General features: G+C 41.7%; 1 protein-coding gene across 2 annotated transcripts in view; it reads right to left on the bottom strand.

Moving 5' to 3' along the window:
- The window catches only part of GPR107 (G protein-coupled receptor 107), a 37516-nt gene that overhangs the window by 5700 nt on the left and 13453 nt on the right, over positions 1–18363 (bottom strand). The window contains exons 11-17 of one of the 2 annotated variants that reach the window (XM_014942933.1): positions 17438–17511; positions 16739–16856; positions 15615–15745; positions 13634–13677; positions 4498–4547; positions 3664–3747; positions 2740–2864 (exon numbers count right to left, since the gene is read on the bottom strand). In XM_014942933.1, the coding sequence (XP_014798419.1) occupies positions 2740–2864; positions 3664–3747; positions 4498–4547; positions 13634–13677; positions 15615–15745; positions 16739–16856; positions 17438–17511 (626 nt within the window). Of the gene's footprint in view, positions 1–2735; positions 2865–3663; positions 3748–4497; positions 4548–13633; positions 13678–15614; positions 15746–16738; positions 16857–17437; positions 17512–18363 lie in introns of those variants that run through there. The other variant, XM_014942934.1, reaches the window with a different exon arrangement.

Raw genomic sequence — 18363 nt, 5'->3', positions numbered from 1 at the left:
CTGACAGAGCGGGCTCAAGAGGCTGCCCAGCACAGCATACACAGAAAGCCACTTTGTTGATGATGAATGGCCATTGACCCTGCTTGAAAAAGAACAGACTGGTCCTTAGTTCAGGTTTAGTCATCCTCTTCTCCCCACCAGGACAACTTCTGTTCAGTCTGATATAACCAAAGAGAAAATCCCATAACATTTCTGGATGCTTTCTCCTAAGATAGAGGCGTGTTCGTTGAAAAGACTTATTACAAGTTACTTTTGCTGTTCCTGATTTATATTTTATTATTGAGGGCTACATGAATTTACAGAGGGAGGATTTGTGCCGTACGTTGCTTCTGTCCCAGACACCTTAGTCTTTGGATTTTTCTTGAAATTTTGCAGATTTCCACACTGTCCTTAACAGTATTTACATTTACTGCCAGACTGAACTTTGTATAGTTTGCACTGCATGAAAACAGACATAAGCTAGAGAGCTGCACTTAAAAATGTCCTACTTTTTGCTGGAAGACAAGCAAGCCTGGAAAACAGGCTTCATGACCTCACAGCTCTCCCCTCCATTGGCTCATAGAAATGTTGAGTCTAAAGGAACTAAATGCTTCTGCAGCAAGTGTTTTAAAAAGCCTGATTTTAACAAAAACCCTCTGGGAGAGGAAAACAACTATAAAACCTGGCAATAAGACATGGCAGAACACTGCGAGGTTTGAAGTTTGCATGCTTTTAACTTCTGCCATAGCCTCTGAAGACAAGTGGGTATTTATCACAGGAAAGACAAAACACACTCATGCAATGGTTAGTCAGGATACTGTCAGGCACTTAGTCACTTGCTCAAATACACCCTGATATTTTTTCCCCCGCCCCAGAAACAACATTTAATATTTATAAAAGCAAAAATAGGACCAGCAAGACCAAGTCAACAAGAAATTTAATACACTTTCATTGCAGCACTTCACCTGTCACAGAATGTATATAACACCATGCTGTTCAGATACGTGCAAACTTTACCTCCCTGATGGGGCTGGGGAAGGGAGAACAAGACACACACAGACTATACCCTGCCAAGTGCCCCAACGGAATAAAACTTCTGGTGAATCAGATGAGAAAAATTCAAGCAAGGGCTGAGGGGACCAACCCACAAGGCACAACAATGGAAACTCCCAAGGCAAAGAGCAAAATGCCTTACTAGGAAAAAGCTCACAAGGAATTCTGATCCTCTAGTTTCTAGTAATGTCTATTTCGCTATGGCGAGACGTAAATTACTTAATTAGTTCATTCTCCAGCTTATTTCTGGCAGATTCTCCTAAGTTTAGCAGCTTTTCCAATTAACTGAAATCACTAAATATAAAAGGTGCCATATTATTAGTCCTAAAATAACCAAAGTAAAAATTCATTAAGCATGTAATGTGAAGTTGAAATTCACTCTAACAGACAGAAAGGAAAAAAAGCTCATTTCTGCACAATCACAAATCCTGCCCCATCTTCCAGACAGTGCCCTCCTGATGTGGATGTTTATTTACCAGCTTCCAAACTGATACCAGTTTCTTACATAAACCACTTAAAATCCTTATCACTTAAAAATGTTTAAGGTCACTACCCACTAGTTGGATTCTGCTATGGCATGACAGATTTTACAGATCCAAAGGAAAAAAACCTAAGCATTTGGAAAGATGGTCTTTGTTACTGGAGATATTTCTGAGAAATTAAACTCCTTGTGTGAAATTTCAGGCTGGATTCTACCTCAAACCTCCTTGTAACAATCTCCCAATAACATCCATTTCTTTGAGCTAACTGTGAGGGCAAACACACTGACTTTTGTTGCCCCTGCAATCAAAATTAGAGTGTTAATATGTTTCACCCAAGATAAGGTGAAGGAATTTTGCCAAACTGTAAAAACTCTTAGGAACAGGCTTCTGAGCCTGAACATGAATTGCAATTATGCATCAAATGTGTAACTACTAAAGAGATTAGGTTAGTTCTGCTCCTATTAAGGCAACAGAGTCTGTAGCAATTATAGTTCTATTCAACACTTCTAGCATGCTGAATTTCTTAGGGCTCTTTATTATAGATTCAGGAATGCCACTCATTTTTTAAGCCCTCAGAAAATCACTACAAAGAAAATGACAGGAACTTAGGCTGAGCCCCACTTTATAATTTCTCCAGGCAATCTCAGGTCCTGCTGCATTTTTGGTGCCTCATGGTTTAGCAACAAAGAACAGAACAGTGAAGAGTATTGGGAAAAGTCCATCTCCTCAGCTCAATGTTACTTAGGATAAATTTCTGCAAAGCTACAGGCTGAACAGCAAGGTAGAAGTGACCATACACCAGGTTCATTTATAGTCTGTAGATTGGTAGGTTTTTTTTGTCACTGGTTTGGTTGTTTGTTTTTCATATTTTTTTTTAATATGAAGCATTAGCAACAATCTTATAGATTGTCTCATTGGTGTTCAACAACAGATTAAACACAGAAGTTTTTTCTACTTGATATTTTCATGGCCATCTTTTTGCCCCATGAAAAGCTTTGCCAGCTCCTTCCAGACAACTGCAATATCCAGCTCAGAGGGCCCGTATCACAAATCTCTTTGGTAGTTTAACACACACCAAAGAGACACCTCATCTTTAAACAAGTGGACAGACCTTAATCTTTTTCAAAGATGGATTTAGAGAAACTGAAGTAAACTGTATTTAAACATTAGTTTTCTCAAATCAAGTGAAGAGTTAAAAAAAAAAAGGGAGGGGAGAAGTTCTTACACAGCTTCCATCTCCAAGTCATCCTCATCATCTTGAGAAAGCTGTAGATAAGGGTTGTCTGATGCCGGACGGAACTTGTACCCAGTGAGGACAAAGAACACAAGTGTGGCCATTTCATCCAGCAGCTGCAAGTAAAAACACAAAACTGTAATCCTTCATGGTCATGAAACATTTCTCCTCATTCCTGAAGTTCAAGATTTAATGGCTAAGAAGCCTGTGCCACAGCAGAAATAACAAAGTAATTCCTGTCCTGTTATCATTAATCCCAGGGTAAAGGCTGTCAAGCCCTTTGTTCTTTCTGCTTTCCCTGTCACTTTAACTACAGCTACTGCTCTAGCCATCACTCCAGTGCTTTTAAATAAGTACTGCAAGACTTAGCTTTCAAGTGAGGGGGAAAAAATCATCCCTAAGTTGTTTGGTATTTGCAACAGTTAATGTATTCCAAAGACTCCCTGCACAGTTACTTGGATTATATGTTAAGAAACCAAGTATTTAAAAGTCACTAGGCAAATAAAGCCTGTAGATGGAAGAGTGAAAGCCTATTTCATTGGCTCCCTGGGGCCTCAATTACACAGGGCAGACCTGACTAACTTTTTTTTCTCCTTTGTATGTTCTTGATTAATTTCCTTCAGACATTTTTAAATTGAAAGACTAAAAATCAATAATGCAATTACTTTTAAACATCTCATGTATAATCCAGCAGCCTTACTGGACAAACATAAAAATACACCCCTGCCACCTTAGGCACATCAGTGATAAAGATAATGAGAAGACAGGGTGCAGCACTATGTTTACAGATGTTCTACTATAACACAAGGAACAATTTTTGTTGTCCTTTTTTGTCAGTGCAGTCATATTTAAAGAATAATAGGAAAAAGAAAAAAATATCAAGGAATGGATATATTTTCCTTTGCTGACAAATACCTGGTACAGCCATTTCCACTGGAATGGAACAGCAATCTTTATGAGAATTGCAATGATCCGTGTGAAGTAGATGTAACACACAATCTGGGAAGGAAAGAGAGAAAGCACAATGAGAACAATAGCACCATCCTTACAGAACTTCTTTTTCCAGAGAAATAGCTCAAGCAATTCCCAGACAACCCATGATGTCTGATTAGCCTCATCATGCTCCTTGATAAACATGGAAGATACAGGCTGAGGGTTCTACTGCTTATTGAACATCCAAATGACTCAAGCTATTGCTAAAATATTTAAGTTACAGCAGGAAAAAGCTTTAAGTATTAAGATTTTGTAGAACTTGAAGAATCATAATTGTAATTTATTACTTTTACCACTTACAAGAGTCTGAAATGAGGCCGTTGGAAATCATTAAGCAGCCTATGCTCTCTTGGGAGGTAGGCTCATGGTTCCCACTGACTTAATCAGAAACTGCACACATGCATCTCAAGGCACCATTTGGTCCCAAGTTTAATTTTTAGCAAGTTTACAGTACGTTATTCAAGCCCATCAATTCAACTGGCAGCTCAAGCTGTCTCCAGAGGAAATCAGTAAGCGTTACAAATAGCTGGAACCAATTTAAAGATAGACAGAAGGATGCAACCACCAGGAAAAGAAGGGAAGCTGCTTTGAGGATTTTAACCCAGTTGACCAAGATGCCAAAGCACAGCACTGCCACAGAAGTAGGAACATCTCCACCACATCCACCAGCTATAGCAGCTTTCAACAAGTAATCCAGCACAAAGCTCAACTGGCTTCTAAGTGCTCTGTATGCATGCGAACACGTGTTTTACTTACCATAACATAGTAATGTCTGAAGAGCTTCAGCTTTGCTAGGTTAATGGCAGCTGTCAAGAGAACACAAAAGTGTTAAAAGTGTTAACAAGAGACAGAGTTTCTGTTGACACTTGTCTGCAAGGATGGCAAGTGGTCAAAACCAGTTCTCAGGTAACCCCAGACGAGCAGAGTTTGTCCCACAGCCCACTGGGTGCTCTCAGGATGCCAGTCTGGCTTCTCTACCTACTGGACACACCAGGCTGGGGTGAATTCCCTCTTAAAAGGCAACTCAGTGATACCACTTTTACAATAAATTTTATATGCGTACACTCTGCAATAGAGAGCCTTCCTCTAACACTTCTCTGTATCTAGCCAACTACATACTGTCAACTCACTCCTGCCGGAGGAGCCACAGCACATGACACTGATTCCTAAAAAATTCATACCTTCTCTAGAATCCTTCCTGACCTGCTTTGTGCCTTCAGCTGACCTGAGCAACTTGGAGGTAACTGCAGTTCTGGGAATCACTGCCATCACTGAACTGCAGCAGAAGCAGGTTAACATGGCAGCAGTATTCTCTAGCATTCATGGCTCGGTCACAACTTACAAGTGAAACGAGAAGTCATGTTAAATCCTTCTCATAGCAAATGCATGTGTTCCAGTCACAACCCATATGAGCTCAGGCCCCGGGCTACCCTGTGCTTATTGGACAGATTACATGTTGAGCTCTCGAGGAACACAGCAGATACTCATGTGAACCAGCAGAGGTCAACAACAGATGGAAGAGCTGTCAACTCTGGTTTGAGAGTCAGGTTTTATAGGTGCAGCAGGATTACAGATACAGACTCCTGGTGCATTTGTGACAAAAGGAGAAACAAAGAGTCCAAGATATGTTGACAGCATACAGAGATGCAATTTAGAGTCAATGAACGTGAGTTGCCCGTTAGGAAAGTACTGCCACATACGTACTGGTATTCCCTCCAAGCCCTTCTTACAGTTTTTTTATCAGATGCAGAAGTGCAACACATTGTGCTTAAATTCAACTGCTCTCCCTCACTGCAAAAAGCAAATTTATATAAATTTATAAATAAGGTTGCATGTATTTGCATGTAAGATTTTCTATGCTCACAACAGCGCAAAATACAGTATTATACATCAGGAAAAGGAGGGCTAATAGCTACCAAAAAAATGTTTCACTTTGTGACAAAAAGGATGAAGCTTTTCTTATAGAAAGTTAGATGTCAAATGTACCACTCAAAGTAAACTGGTCTAGGTTCCCACTATGTAAGCTACAGTGGAGACAGAAAATGTTCTGTTATAAGTCTGCTTTGTATAACCTAGAGACCAAGAGTCACTTTCCAAAACTTACCTTTAGTGTTCCAGGAGAACTGCTGAAAGATATGGACACCTTGAGACAAATATAAACCCTTCTTCAGCAGACATGTGACAACAGCCCCTGACTTACACGAGGCATAAACCGACTGACAGGTAGATAAAACAGCTTAGCTAAGAGTAGCTTTGATTTAGTGCTGCCTAGTGGCTTCTACACATTTCCAAATTTTAACTTTTGACAGAGCACAGGGCACATCAGGAAGAGAAAGAACCAGAGTTAAGGAGGAAAAAAGCAAACCTTATTTGTGAAGGAACACCAAGTTTGTTCCTATACAGCTAAAGGTTGTACTGTGCACACCCATCCAAACATCAGTCAGACTGGGCTGGCTTCGGGCAAGGCTGTGCTCACGAGGGTGAGCTCACAGCACACGATGTCAGAGGAACACCAGCCCTCAGGTTTGGGAGGATGCTCCCTTCCGGACTGCAATAAGAATCACTGAACGTAGAACAGCATCTATTTTGCCCATATACAGTTCTGGACTCCAGAAAGCAATGCCCAAGCTCTAGACCTGCATCTGTGGAGCACTGACAGTGAAGCACAGAGCACTGGGCAACAGATGGCAAGACTTGGAACTGTTAGAACAAGAATCTAACTAAATCCTTGCTAGCTAAATCAGCCCTGAGACATTGGCTTAGCTACTTCTCCCTCATTTCTGTCCCTCACAAAAGCTAGTTTCCCCACATTCAAATAGCAAAAACTTACAGATTTTCATGGGTCTAGTGCTCTACCAGGTAACCTGATGTTAAAAGCTTTTCATAATACAGTTGGAGAAAGATTAAAGCATGTAAATATGCAGGAGAAGCTCATTAGATTGTGAAGCAGGGAAGCAATATTGTCCTATTTAAAGGAGAGCTACATTAAGTGTGACCACGAAGATCTTGTGATTTACCACATACTGGTTTGCACGCAGAAGGATCTATTTTGAACTCAACGCATTCATCTTCAAGAACTGCCACCAACTGGTGCAGTGACAGGCCATGAGAATTACCAGGCTTTGTAGTTAAAGGAACACCAACTCAACAGCTGTGATTCAAACTGCCGGTCCATCAACGCTTTACAGTCAACAACCAAGAGAGCTGGGGAGTCAGCTCTGGTGGATTCATGCAGTGCATGGGAGGAAAGGATCGTGAAGCCAGAGATCTGGCTGCCAGCTGAAGTGTCACAATGCCACCTCTTCCAACTGACACAGCACAGCTGAAGATCTCACCGACTCATCGTGATAATCAATACCAAAGAGCCCTAGGTTGGTACCATCTAGATATCTGGAGTGGCTAAGCACAGAAGAGAAGGGTGAGGGGAAGAAAAAAAGACAACCACCACCAAGAAGCAAGACTGAAGAGCCACCTCTGGAAGCTGGCTTGCTTATTTCTCCAGCTGCCTCAACTTCAGGAATACTTCTCTCCACTATCACATACTAAAGTCAGTATTAACGTGTGTCTACAAAATTCTGCCAGTTTTTTCTTAAACAGCTCGAAGTTACAGCACACGCTGTTCTGGAGAAAGTCTAAAATCATCATTGCTTGGCATCGGCAGCCTGTGAAATGCTTTTTCACAGGCTGAATGTGCTCCAAGCAGTAACACTTGAGTCGTGCTATGCTGGACATTTTTAAGATTTTGATTCACCTTAGCCTGGCCGTGCAGACACTGGCAGCAACAGCAGCTGTCACTTACGACTTGAATCACTTGCAGCCCCAACCTGTAAAGCTGTGATAACACAGCAGCAATCACAGCATGCAGTAAAGGTTGGGTAAATTTATGTTTTGAGTATGACAACCATTCTTCAAGGAATAGTACTTAACTGCAGAGAAGGAAAAGAAAAAAAAAAAAGACTTTCTACCCAAGATTTTAGAATTGAATTCATACTTGTGTTCCATCTCTTTCATAGAGTAATTAAGAAAGGTAAAAGCCATCCTCCAAAAGAGGTTTATAACAATGTCTATACCTTGCTTCCCTCAGTTTCCCCTCTCTATCACGATTTAACAGCTTGTGCCTGTAATATTCTGATCTGCATTGATCAAAACACAGGATACCACAGGATTTTGATCAGTCTCTTTTTCAGATTGCCCCCAGTGCTAATTCCAAATGCTGAGACACCCTGTAATATGGGGAAAAAGAAAGTCAGACCATCCATTACAGCGTTGCACACCATCAGACAATAGCTTTTTGATGAATAAATCTGATCTTTTTAGACCATGTAGGTAATAAAAATAAGAGGACTGCAGCTGAGGGCATAGGGAGGGAGCTCAAGTCCAGACAATACAGTACGCAAGGGCAAACCATAATGCATCCTGAGCAAACACACCGACAGCTGAGAATATTTCTACCATGCTCTGCATGCCATACTAACTCTGGGGTGTTTGAGATGCAATCTGTGCCATCACCAAGCAGTAAACAGAAGTTTTCTATTCTCCCCAAGAATGAAAACACACATGTAGATCTAGACCTCAAAAGGCAACTGCAGGAGTAACCCTGTGAAGCGGGGCCCTATAATCTCTACAGCACTCTGCTTAAAAGCATTCCTATACGAGAAAGGGGAATCAAGCAAACAGATAACAGGAACTTGGAGGGTCATGCATGAAGAAGGGGCACAGTCTAGTTAATCTTGAATATTCTGAAACGCATTAGCCATTTGGCACAAGAGTTCCCCCACCAGGGTCAGAAGAGAGTCCAAAGTACAAGATAAGCAGCGTATCTCCAACATGTAACAGCTACATCAGCCCAGATATAGCTATTCGGGGCACCTGGAAGTGGCACACTGAAATATAATAGGCCTATTTCATTTCTCAACGTTTCCCAACTCTCTAGTGTTATCCAGTGAGGTCTCCACACTTAAATCACTAAGCTTTATCTCAAGGTTTCAGATGCCCATGTACTGCCTGGAGCATGTTTGCCCCCAGGCTACCCCCTCCTTAGCCATCGCCTCCAGCATCCACCAAGCTGAGCCAAGCAGAAGGTGCTCTGCACCACGCAGGACCAGGCTCTTCCTTCACAGCGTTTTCATGGTACAGAGCAGGAGGACACTGAATAAGGCAAGTGTTTTTTCCTGACATGGGGGCAAGTATGAAAGCATTAATCATCATTTTCCCACTGCACAGCGCACAGGGAATGTTGCCTGGGAGCTACACACTGCAATGTATTTCCCCTAATTCTGCTGCCAGCTACGACACGCTGCAGTGCTTCAGGGAAATAGCTCACTGTTCGTGACCAGACTGCACCGAGTTTCACTCCTCTCGTCACACACACAGAGGTACGAGCAGAACAAAAACTGCAGAGGTGCTTCCAGACTTCCATTCCTCCCTTGAACAGATGACATGATGACAAGAGACCAGGTTATGAGATTGAGGAATCCAGTGACCAAAAATTTTTGAGTTTCAAACAAACATAAGCAAGTTTACTACAACATACTCCTTCTCTTCCTTTCCTCGTGATGACTGTAAACAAGGTAGTGGTAGTTGACCATCCTTCCAGCCCAAACAATTCCAGCTCGGATTGTGATCTCCTAAAATCTGCACATTTGTAATGCAGATCTAGAAATGGACAGAGAGCATGGGCTGCCATCAGAAAGAAGACACAGTGACAGACCAAGGAGCTGCAGCTAAGCAGCTTGCTTAAGTCTGAAGGTGGCGATTTTAAAAGGGGAAGAAAAAAAAGCTTCTAAAATTGGGATGTTTACGCCCACTGCTGTGCAAGATAAGAAGCCTGTGTAGGTCAGATATTTCGCTTTAGAGTTAAAGATCACCTTCAGGGGAAAAAAAAAAAAAAGCAAACAACCAGGCAGCTCAAACACAGCTTATCACTGTGCCATGCTTATTCTGCACTAGTGATCCACAGTATTCCTGCATGTAAGGTCTCCCTGGATAATTATGGCTTTAGACCCATTCCTCTAGCTTTCCCACTTTAGAAAACTTAACTCCCTGGATAATTATGGCTTTAGACCCATTTCTCTAGCTTTCCCACTTTAGAAAACCTAAAAAAAAAATCAGGTTTAAATAACCATTAGCTAGTGACTCCAAATCACTGCTACTTACAATAAGCCTTTTAAATAACTGTACATTGCTAATACATTATGGCAAGCACAGCTGTAAGGCTAAAAGACTGGTGGTCTGACCAGCCTTCTGCTTCATTTCTAGTCGAGTCACGCTGCAGTGAGGGCTGTGCTTGACCCAAGGGAGTGCTATCTAATAAATAGGTTGTGAAGTAGCTGGAAGAGGACAAGACAGACAGACACTCAGGAAACACCACCAGGATACTGAGCCACCAAGTCCTGGAGCTGTTAGTTCTACAAGATACAAGGAAGCCAAAATAATTTTCCTTAGGTATTTCTCAGCAGCGAGAAGGTCACCAGGAGACTCAGCTCCAGGAAAAACAGCTATTGAATTTATAGTATATAATTCCCCCAGACACTCTATAAGTTAATGAAGTCTGTGTGAGAGAACAGGGAAAGCAGCCTTTGAGGTAACACCAGCCAATAAATCCTAGTGAGCAATAGGCAGCCCAACTAGAACTGTCTGTGCAAGATGCAGTCAGCTCAGTCACAGGACAGACAGACTGTTTATGAGAGGATCCAGTAGTTTTTACCACTTCAGGAGAAAACTATCTTCAATTGTGGAGGAAAAAAACATGCTGGCAATTTTAGAATTAGCGCTGATCCTATTTTTCTCCTGAGAAGCTAAAACACTGAGCAGCACCTCTGCAGAACAGGGCCTCCAAGGGAAGCCTACAGAGTGAAGAGGAAGTGGTTTTAGTCCAGACTGTTCATTGATAAGCCTAACGTGAATGATTTTACTGTATTACAGCACAACCAAATCACCTTTGGTGCTCTCGAGCAGGCACACTAGCAGCATGACATCATCAGGTAACATTCCACTTCTGGCATCACGTTGTCACTCACTTGCTCCCCATGTTCCCCATCAACAACCTCTAAATACTCTGACCACCTTGTGTTTCACAAGTGAGTCCCAGCACCGTGGCTTATCCTGGCCACAATCTGCTGCCAGGCTGTGCAACGCTCTCCCTGAAAATGTTTTCCTTAGCTATTCTTTCATTATTAGTGTAGCACAACACAGCTGTTAAATCCCCCTCAAAACACAGTTTTTCTTGAAATGTTTTCCTTAGCTATTCTTTCATTATTAGTGCAGCACAACACAGCTGTTAAGTCCCCCTCAACACACAGTTACTGAACTTGAAGGATCTGCACAACCAGATGGTAACATCAGTAGGTGATCCACAAGCAACATTCATGACAACGAGTGATGTTACCAGTGGAAAACAAGGCAAAACAGAGAACTAAGAACAGTCCTTAAGGGCCACTGTGCATAGCACTGACTAGCCACATAGACACAGCCAGTTCTTCTCAGATCACCATCTTTTTACCTCCATTATACGCTGCAATGCATCCTGGGGTTTACTCAGATCTGGGTTCCACCCATTACCATGAACACTGGCCAGGTCCAGTCTTTATGCTGTACACCCCTGGTGTTGGCCACCTCACTTTTCTCCTTCACTCAAGAGCTTCTGGAGTTCAGCAAACTCCATAGCACCATCTTGTGATGACACCCATCAAGTGCAAGGTAGGCACGGGGTGACCACCTGGAGCCACACAGACCTAGAGGTTGCTTGCACTATCTGCTGAGTGCTCAGCATCCAAATAGTCACAGACTCAACTGCCACCCAGCAGTTCTGCTTCAGTGACAGGAAAGCTGCACACAAGGTGGCTTCCCCTAAGAACCAGCCCTTACATACGTGAAGTCCTCAGTTCAGAAGAAAGACTGCTTTCAAGGAGTGCCTAAATTCAAGCAGACCATGTAAACAGTAAGAGCACAAATACTCCAGAACATAAGTTCAGTGGAAAAGGGAAAATAAATTCATCAGGGAATGTCCCTGAACACATGTGAGCATGCTGATGAGAAAGCTACCAATAACATTCAATGTTCTATTATCTACACTAACCTCTTTTGCATTGGTTTCTACAAGAAATTAAATATTTTCCCCTCTTCAGGTTTGAGCTGGGATTTTTTCATGTGTGCAAATACAGTTACTGTGGTTGGGTTTGCTTGGTTTTTTTTTTAAAAAATTTGAATCTAAATAAATGCCAGGCTCACCTTAATTATTCCTTCGATCTAACAGATGGCAAGAAAAGACCTAATCTGTGGTTTGCAGAGAGCTGAGCTCAGTACCCAGCCTGACAGTTCACCCACTGGACTACAAAGACAATTTCCACTGAAATCCAAGCATCTCAGTGGAAGCCAGGAAGCGTCTGGAAGAAATATCCAGATTTAGAAGGTTATCTCCAGAAAGGAGAGACAGGAATTAAGGAGTAAGACTGGGTTGAAAGGTTATTGCCAAAAAAGGACCTTCTACAAAAAAAGCTTTTTAATAGGCCATCAAGGGCAGATTATTGACGTGACTGCCAGCTTCCAAGGAAGCCAGTGTTATGCTCCGTGGCTTGAATCTGAAGCCAACTACAGAACTAATTCAGAAGAAGAGAGGATAAGGCAGGAAAAGCACCCACTACAGAAGCCATACTTGGGTTGGCCTTCCATCCATCATCTCATTTTCACTGCTACCATAAATGCAACTCAACTTCACACAAGCAGTCCTTCAAGCTGCTGTACAAACATGGGCACGTTAAGAACTGCCACTGAACCAGGCTCACCTTAATTATTCCTTCGATCTAACAGATGGCAAGAAAAGACCTAATCTGTGGTTTGCAGAGAGCTGAGCTCAGTACCCAGCCTGACAGTTCACCCACTGGACTACAAAGACAATTTCCACTGAAATCCAAGCATCTCAGTGGAAGCCAGGAAGCGTCTGGAAGAAATATCCAGATTTAGAAAGTTATCTCCAGAAAGGAGAGACAAGAATTAAGGAGTAAGACTGGGTTGAAAGGGTATTGCCAAAAAAGGACCTTCTACAAAAAAAGCTTTTTAATAGGCCATCAAGGGCAGATTATTGACGTGACCGCCAGCTTCCAAGGAAGCCAGTGTTATGCTCCGTGGCTTGAATCTGCAGCCAACTACAGAACTAATTAAGAAGAGAGGATAAGGCAGGAAAAGCACCCACTACAGAAGCCATACTTGGGTTGGCCTTCCATCCATCATCTCATTTTCACTGCTACCATAAATGCAACTCAACTTCACACAAGCAGTCCCTTAAGCTGCTGTACAAACATGGGCACGTTAAGAACTGTGCCAGCGAATGCCAATTCATGTTTTGTTTCACATGAGGCTTGTTTCCCTCTGCTGTGGCAGGAACAGATAATGCCAATTCATGTTTTGTTTCACATGAGGTTTGTTTCCCTCTGCTGTGGCAGGAACAGAACAGCACAAGATGGTGCTATGGAGTTTGCTGAACTCCAGAACCCTCTGCAGAAATTTAAATAAGGGGGTCCATTTTGATTAATAGTCAGCAATTCTGGAATTCATTTCTAGTTCTGCTTCTGAACACTTGAATCTGAGAAAAGGCAGCAAATCTGTCAAGATGATTTGCTCTAGATGTCACATCCAGCTCAAGCACCGAGAGCTGTGCAAGTACGAGAGAATGAGTTTCATGTACGAGTTCTGATAGTCAAAGCAATACATGAAAAAACTCATTTTCCAGAAGTTATTCTTGCAAGCCCACTGGGGAAAAGCAGCAGTGTGACAATAACACAGTGTAGAATTATAGTTTTAGTTTACATATTTAAAATCAACATCATGTGTTTGAAATTCTGGCATTATTTTATGGCGTGTAGCATAAACCAGAAGAAAATTACAGATTACTTGCCTTTCCCATCTGTTGCTGAAGCCTCCTGTAAATGTCTTATTGACCTGAAAAATAAAAATAAATAGAGTAGATTAGCTATATTTTTTGCACTCCCTTTTCACTGCAGCCCTCTAGAACTCCAACAAGTTTTGTTAGCTTTTTATGGCTGGGCTATGCTCATAATTAACTGTGCTTGGCACCGCATCTATTTCACCCCCAGCTCAGGCAGTTAGTTCAAGTATCTGCATCTCCTTGTGATTAAGAAATCCAATTGCTAAAGCCTGCTTCAGCCTACAGAAAGCTTTGTGGGAGGGAGAGAGCAGAGTGAGAAACTGGGGCATTTTCCAGCATAATGCTTTCCACTTGTACAGTTAAGCTGAGCTACTATTCAGAGCACTGCCAAGCATTTGGCATCTTACTGCTCTTTTAAGCTTTTTTCATTTAAATAGTTGATTACAGCTTACATGTCTACATAGGCAACTTATGTAACAGAAGCTACCCTGCAGGAATGTAAATTCAGGGACCAAGTCTTAGTCACCTTGCTCACATGAGTCATCCCACCAGCTGCAGTGACACTACCCAGCTGAAAAAAGGGGCAGGATTTTATGTCTTGGGCTTCACCACCAGTTTGTGTTAGTACCATGACAATGCAGGAGCACTGGTGGCACACTATCAATGGTTACAGGACAGCTCACCCAAATGCATGTGTTCTTCAGAGACAGTTCCATTCTGGAAAGCAATTTTGTACCAGCATATCACTAGGTAGGACATCAGGATTCTAGCATTAGGTAGTAAGAGCAGTGTCCATAGGAGTTACCTTTATCATAGGAAATCAGAGTCTCTCTACAATTAAACTTAATGCTCCTGCATTTTTATTTACCACACCCAAATGCTCTCAATCTCAGAAGAGCTGCATAATTCTGGCTGGAGTAGGATAAGGGACAAGTGGGTAGTGCAAATTTCTTGGAAGACATTTCCCAGCCTTGGCAGAAGGCCACCAAGACTGTGTAGGGTTTTGACCTTACACAGAGGACAATTAGGAAGGTAAAGAGAGCTGAAACCCACCCTCAAGTCAAGCTGAAGCTCACTCCCACCTACTGAGCAACATGTTTGTGTGTCTTTACACACACATTATGGAACAGTTCTCCAAAACACTCAAGAGTTACACTCTAGAGCGATGACATGTTTACTAGACAGATATTTATATTCACTCTGTGCTTCAGAAAAAAAAATACTGGAGATACTGGAGAGAAAGAATAATATTCTGTGTTTACTAACCAAGGAGACAGAAGCTCCTTCATATCCTGCTTTAAATGCAGCTGTTTATCCAATTAAGACTAAAATGAATTTGGAAGATAAATGTTCTGACTAACTGGCAAGAAGCAACAATAGTGTTTATCTGAATTATCTGTGTTTTGGTCGAGTTTTACATAACCAACATTATTCCTTGCCAAGTAGAGTGGAAGGAAGGGCAGGGAAATGCTCCCTGTGGGATTATTTCTTCTAAACAGTCAAGTAAAAATGCAGCTACTCTGCTCGAAGGCAGCACTTACATTAGACAGCACTATTGTTTTAGAATTTAGCAGTCTAGTTTCCAATCTCAGTCAGAAAAGCAAAATCCCATTCCTCAATGTAAGAGGCAGCACTTCTGCAAAATTCCAGGTTTCAAGAGCACCTGTCTCTACTGTGCTGGCCACATTTGAATCTCCACCCACCTTACCTTATTCCCACTTTACCATCCCCAAAACAAGTATCTTCCACAGCACAAGACTGAAGCGTTAAGACTGATACAGTTTAAAAAAAAAAAACAACAGCACAAGACTGAAGCGTTAAGACTGATACAATTAAAAAAAAAAACCCAACTAACAGAACCCTTGACTCCAAAGGACCAACTTATTTCCTTTGGCAGCATCTTTAGCTGTAAGTAGCAGTCAATACTCAGTAGTTCAGAAACAGCTCAAGCCATCAGGGCTGAGAAACCAGGCAGCACCCAGTGACTCACCATACCACTGGGAACAGGATGGCTCCACAACACAGCAAGTCTACCAGGAAAAGGATTTCTTTCCACAGTCCATACTCAGTCGTCCCCTCTTCTGTTGACTCTATGATAATGTACGCCACGTTTGCCAGTACCTACAGGACAAAATGTGCTTAATGGTTTCAGAAGCTTTCCAAGGAGGTATTAGATGTGGGCTGCCAATTCAGCAAAACCTGTCCCTGTTACAGAAAGAGCCCGTCCAGTAGCATCAATATTTCTTCTGCAGCTCTATGTCAAGAAAGTCACACATTCAGCAGCATCTTCACAGGATTTACAGAAATAAAACTGATGGGAACTGATTTCTGCTGACATTCAGAAAGTAGTCCTTTTTGTTATATACTATACTGAATCTACTGTATCAATGAAGATAAAAAGAGCAAAGTCTATTTATAAATGTACAGAAACAGGACTGCATATGCACAGACAGTGAACCATCTGAAGGCATTATTCTAAATTAAGCCAATAATTCAAACTGGTCATTGACTCTTTTGTAGTCCATACCTGAGCTCTGTAAGAGCCTCAAACACTAATTATATACTTCTCTTTTTGCAGCTGGGTAAGGAATTCCTGGAAAGGCAAAAAACCAGCTGTTCTATATACAACAAATAGAAGTGCTGCTCTCCTATTTACTTCAGTTCCTGGAGCAAAGACAAGCACTCATCACTTCGAACACACTGGGGAAATTTCCTTCACACCCAACAGATCTACAAGTCTCTGTATTCTCCCCCCCCCTTTTTTTTTAAAGCTCATTCAGCAAGCATTTCAGAAGTGACAACTTTCATTTAATTTATCTGTTTAGTACTTTTGTACTGTTTTGCAGCCCAAGTTTTGCACCAGCATGAACATACCTACCCTTACACCAAGTTGTCCATTTGCTGACACTATTTGATCACTGTTATCTCATACTCAACACAGGGAGAAAAGGAGGGAAAAATTACAAAAGCACCCAGCTCAACTGATAACTGTAACCAGTAGGCTTATACAAGCAGTAATTACATGGTATTTTGTAAAGGATTCACAGCCTTTTACAGTTTCCACAAGCAGCTCTCCCACAGTATAGTTAAGTATTGACATAACTTGGTCCTCACCTGAAGTGGGATGACAATCATGAAGATTTTTTTGTCTTTATCTGACAGGATGTGTTTAATGAAAGCCCAGCCTGTGCCAATAAGGGCGATAGTGATGAACAGAAGAGCACCCTTCAGCCTGAAAGAGAAACAGACACTGCAGTGAGAGACTTTATTTTATCACACTTCCTCTTCTGCCCAGGTTCTCTCCTACAGCCAGTAAAGCCACAAACCCAAACAAATGCCTTGCTATTCATAATTTTGGCAAGTGCTTATCCTACAACAGTGAAGCAGATGTACTTGCTTACAACTGTGTATCACGTAGCAGTATCACACTTCATTCACAATTGTCAATATATGCAATCTATTCCTGGGGGACTCATCCATTCACCATCATGAACAGGATAAAACACTGGCAGCTGTACCCTCTTACCATTCACACCCAGAGCAAATTAGAGACTTGAATATTAGTAAGAACAAAGAAAAGCAAAGCATTTCTTTTCCTTTTACTCCTCCACCCACATAAGTATCAATTCTCTGCAGCTGCCCTCCATAAGTACAGCTTTTCCCTTCACACAGGGCTGATTGTTGTGTCTTGTCACTCAGAACATAGTACTAAAGAATCAGCAATTTTCCAGCTTGCTCGGGAGGGGGGGAAGCCCCGCAGGGAATTCAGTTTCATTGTTTGAATCTATCACATCAATCTTCTGACACACTTACAGGTGAGTGATGTAATAAACAACAGCCCAGCCTTCAATAGGAAATCCCTGAGAAGAAATGTAGTGATAGTCGATCTGGAAGCAGAGAATACAGTATGTTATTTTACAAACTGCTCTTCAGCATCCCACCCGTGTCTATAAAACAGCTCTGCTTGACAGCCACTTCCAGGTTTCATTTTCCAACCCCTGTGTACCAACTCAGCTCAGACATAACTCAGTTAAACCTCAGAGAATACTTCCTCCCAACGTGTTCTACTTTTGTTTACAACAATGAGGTCATTTCCACTTGCCGTTATTTCCTAAGTGTTAGGGAATAAATCTTACACCATCTACATCCTTCCTACACAGCTCCCACACTTAACTACAATTAAACAACTGCATTTGTAACCTATTTATTCATTCATTGTTCAAGTTCAGTCACATTAGGTGATTGGAGGCTTTCTAGCTTCACTTCCACTAGAAACCAGATTCAAATTATTAGACTCTAAAAACGCATGTAGCAGTTACACTATCATGAATGTGAAGGTGAAGTTCATGGCTGGCACAAACATTGAAGGATTAAATGCTTGCCGTTACCTTTAGGAGATCTTTCTAGTGAAAAGGCAAAGTCAATACAATTCAATAGAGACTTTAAGTATGAGAAGTGTCAAAGCTTATAAAGTTAGATCTCTTACGGCACACCACAATACTTCACCTAAAGTAGCAGCCCTGAATTTTACAAACTTTCATCAAGGTTTTCATTCATTAACATTTACTACAAGCCATGTAGCTGGAGCAGCACCACAGCTTGAGCTCTCAGACCAGTCTCAGATGGCCAAAACATTAGAATTCATGGAGCCTATTCAAGCTTCACACACGTCACTGCTTCCCCACTTCAGGTCGTGATCTCAATTGTATTTAAAGTCAGAATTTGCTGATGAAAATCAA

The sequence above is a fragment of the Calidris pugnax genome, unplaced genomic scaffold (genome assembly GCF_001431845.1).
Source record: "Calidris pugnax isolate Ruff unplaced genomic scaffold, ASM143184v1 scaffold102, whole genome shotgun sequence".
Taxonomy (NCBI): domain Eukaryota; kingdom Metazoa; phylum Chordata; class Aves; order Charadriiformes; family Scolopacidae; genus Calidris; species Calidris pugnax.
This window is presented reverse-complemented; position numbering and strand designations above follow the sequence as displayed.